Below are 3,335 nucleotides of genomic sequence, written 5' to 3' on the forward strand. Positions count from 1 at the left end.
AGTGTCCTAAGATTCATAGCCACTATGTGTCAAGATCAGGATCAAAGATGGGTCTCCCAAATATGGATTGTGGTTTATTCCAGATATAGTCAACTGGACAAACAGAAATAGCCACTACACAATTCAACATGTGCACTGGCAATACAACAGCTCTCCTCAAGGTGAGTAGCAACCATTCTTAAACACTGGTTCATGTCACTAATGGAATCCATACAGCATTTTAATAGGGTCTCTTGAAGCATAAGATTATAAAGTTTCTGCAAGGAAATAACATGGTAAGGTTTAAAGGACTCTGAAAACTCTAGGAGGAGGAGGGGGAAGAGATAAGGGTACCCAATTCTATCGGTTTAGGATATGTTCAATGAACAAGTTTCACATAAGAGTATTCAGCAAAGATAAAACAAAGCATGTTCTCATTCAAAAGTGATTTATTGGAACCTATGAGAAAGTATAATGCTACGTGATTACAGATGATAATATAAGGCTTCAGAGCCTTCCAATTAACAGATAGATACAAAATAACAGGGATAGGAGCCTCATACAGTACTTATGGTTTCAGCCAATCTTCTACTTCAAAAACAATTATATGTATACTGTACAGAACAGTATGTGAGGGGCAGCCAAAAGTGGATGTCATCCAGAGGACAAATGACACAGAGCCCTCCTAAACCAGTCCATTATCCTCTTCGTGATGTCGTGTCCCTTTCCTTCCTTCACATTCCCGATGGTTTCTCATACGTGAAGTTGGTGGGATGCAGGCTGTCAAATTGTCAAATATCACTGCTGTCCTAGGGTGTGTGTGCTATACACAATAGGATGAAATTAAGTTCATAGTACTCAGTATTAAGAGGTCTCCATTAAGTCAGAAGAAGTTGATTGGAGATCAAATAGAAAGAAATAATCCTCTACCCATATACATCCAAAAAGTCCTGAATGCACATGGTGGATGCCTCTAATGAATCACATGAGGCCTACCTTCCATTAATAAGAGGCCAGAAATGCTCTCTTCATATTTCTTCCCAACAGTCACACAGTCTGGCCTTCAAATCATAGATAAAGTATTTACGACAATCTAAACATCTCTTACTCACAAAGTAGACCTGTTTTGGCTGCCTTATTTCCTTCAGTGTGTCCATAAGCTCAGAACAAAGTTGGACAAATCTCTGTGGAATAACATCACCAATGTCATCATAGACCTCGTCAGGGGCAGGGTACTTCTCCAGGGTCAGCTGTGTGAGGTTGGCTGTATGCTGCAACAGCTTCTTCAGGCTGCCCATGGATAAGAAGTTCTTCAGAAAATTGACTTCAGTGAGCTGAGAACACTGGCTGAGCCCAGGGAGGAAAGCACTGATTTGGAAGTCCATGATATCACAATGCTTCAATTTTAATGTCTGTAGGGTAGCTTTCAGTCTTTCTAGTAGGCTTCCTAGAAACGGATGACCTAAATTATTAAATGTGACACTACTCAGGTCCAGGTGTTTGAGCTGATGGATGCATGGACACTGGGACAAATACTCCATATCTGAGAGTGACAAAAGGCAGTCTGTTATAGCAAGGGTCTCTAATGGACTCTCCAAGCACCTAGAGAGAGAAATGAGAGAGAAAGTTACTTTAGTCAACTTCAATATTTATTTGAAGAGAAAGTCTGTAACTTCAAAGTAGCAGAGCGAACACTGGCCCAAGGTCATTTTCAAGTTATTATTTTGGTCAAGCCTTTGGTGCTCCCTATGGGAGACCTAACAATACCTATGGCTGCTACTGCCTAAGCTCTACAGTGCCCTCTGAACTAGTAAGCAGAAAACATATGGGGGGACACATACTGTATGGAGGGAAACCCAACAGGAACACTGCGAACCACTTAGGAACATTCCCAGGTCTGCCAACATTTAATTCAACAGGTTCCAGCTTCCACACATATCCACTCTTTTGAACATGAGACATCATTTTGACCACAAGCATCCACTCATATGTCATCTATTAAACCCCTTCATGTGCCTATATTTCCTTTGAACCACGGAAAGACAGAGGCAGATGGAACCTGCTTCCATAGTTGAGGTAAGTGTTGACATGAGATTATAGGTCCTGTAAGGTCTCACACACTCTGTACATTTATTTTCCCTTCATCTGGGTTTCTCAAGACACCTACTGTAAATCATGTAAGCATATGACAGTCTAAATTTACTAAGGTGACTAGTCATGGTGTCACAGCAGCATGAATTTCTCTAGTAATCAATCTATGCTCACATCTATGTAACATTAAAAATGGCTGGGAAATCACTGTATACACTAATACTTAATGCAAACCAGAACAAAAACTACAACAACAACAACAACAACAACAACAAACAAAAGGTTCTTTTCTCACTAATGGATAAAGATCTCTGTCCTTTCTTACCCCAGCACTTGTTCTAGGCTGTCCTCCACGAAGCAGACTCCATTCAAATAGAGATGCTGGAGCTTATGCAGTTTGGAGAAGTGGGGAAGAATCTTTGAATGAGACCAGGCTATAATCTCTTTGGTCCAACGCCATACCAAAGGTACAGAGATTTCTTTGAAAATGAGTTTCTCGAGGCTTTTCATCTGGCCCAGGCCTGGGGCTAGCCTTATAAGGGTAGGCATATCCCAGCATGTTTTGATTTCCAGTTCCTGGATTGAGCTTGGATCAAAAACCTCCAACAAATACAGGGGGTCATATGCAGGAACGGCATGAAAAGTCAACTTTGGAGAGATCACACGGATCACATCTTTTCGCTGCTTGGCCCAATGATAAAAATACCTTAGGTATTTGGAGGGCCTGTGGGACAAGATGGAAAGGTTTAACAATATAGTCAGGGCACCTTTCTCCTCAGGAATGGGGCAATTCTCCGATGGCTTGCTCATGCAGATGACATCCGGAGAGCAGACAACATGCTGCATTCCAGCACAGCCATTCCAGAAGTCATGGTAGACATCTCTTAAATCAAGCTCTTGTAGCTTCCAACTCCTGTGGGGAAACAGAAGGACATCTAGATGAGGAGATACAATTTGTAATCTGCATGACCTCACAATTCATCTTCCCTTCAGTCTATTCCTTGGACAAATCTTCCAATTTTAGTGACAGGCAAAAAAGCATGGACTGACTCAATGTATATGTACCCTTTCTGCTCTAAGCAATGCTAGACACAATACTGGACTGATTTTTTTTTTATTCTTGAAGACACTGAGCCATAAAATCAAAAGCCTCCTATTAACCTTGAAACCACTGTGGTTACTCGATTCACCAGTCCATCCACATACATTCCTCCAGGCTATCTTGGTCTAACTTACCTAGGTCTATTCTTCTTTGTCATCAGCAT

The 3,335-nt window shown here is 41.3% G+C and overlaps 1 protein-coding gene across 1 annotated transcript; it reads right to left on the minus strand.

Moving 5' to 3' along the window:
- Positions 1–1,007: 1,007 nt before the first annotated feature.
- LOC308413316 (PRAME family member 12-like) lies at positions 1,008–3,335 on the minus strand (the record flags this gene model as incomplete). The annotated part of the gene is made up of 3 exons (XM_080908243.1): positions 1,008–1,581; positions 2,396–2,983; positions 3,307–3,335. The coding sequence occupies 3 exons, from the start codon at positions 3,333–3,335 to the stop codon at positions 1,008–1,010; spliced, it is 1,191 nt and encodes a 396-aa protein (XP_080764369.1).

The sequence above is a fragment of the Micromys minutus genome, assembly GCF_963924665.1.
Source record: "Micromys minutus genome assembly, chromosome: 32".
Taxonomy (NCBI): Eukaryota; Metazoa; Chordata; class Mammalia; order Rodentia; family Muridae; genus Micromys; species Micromys minutus.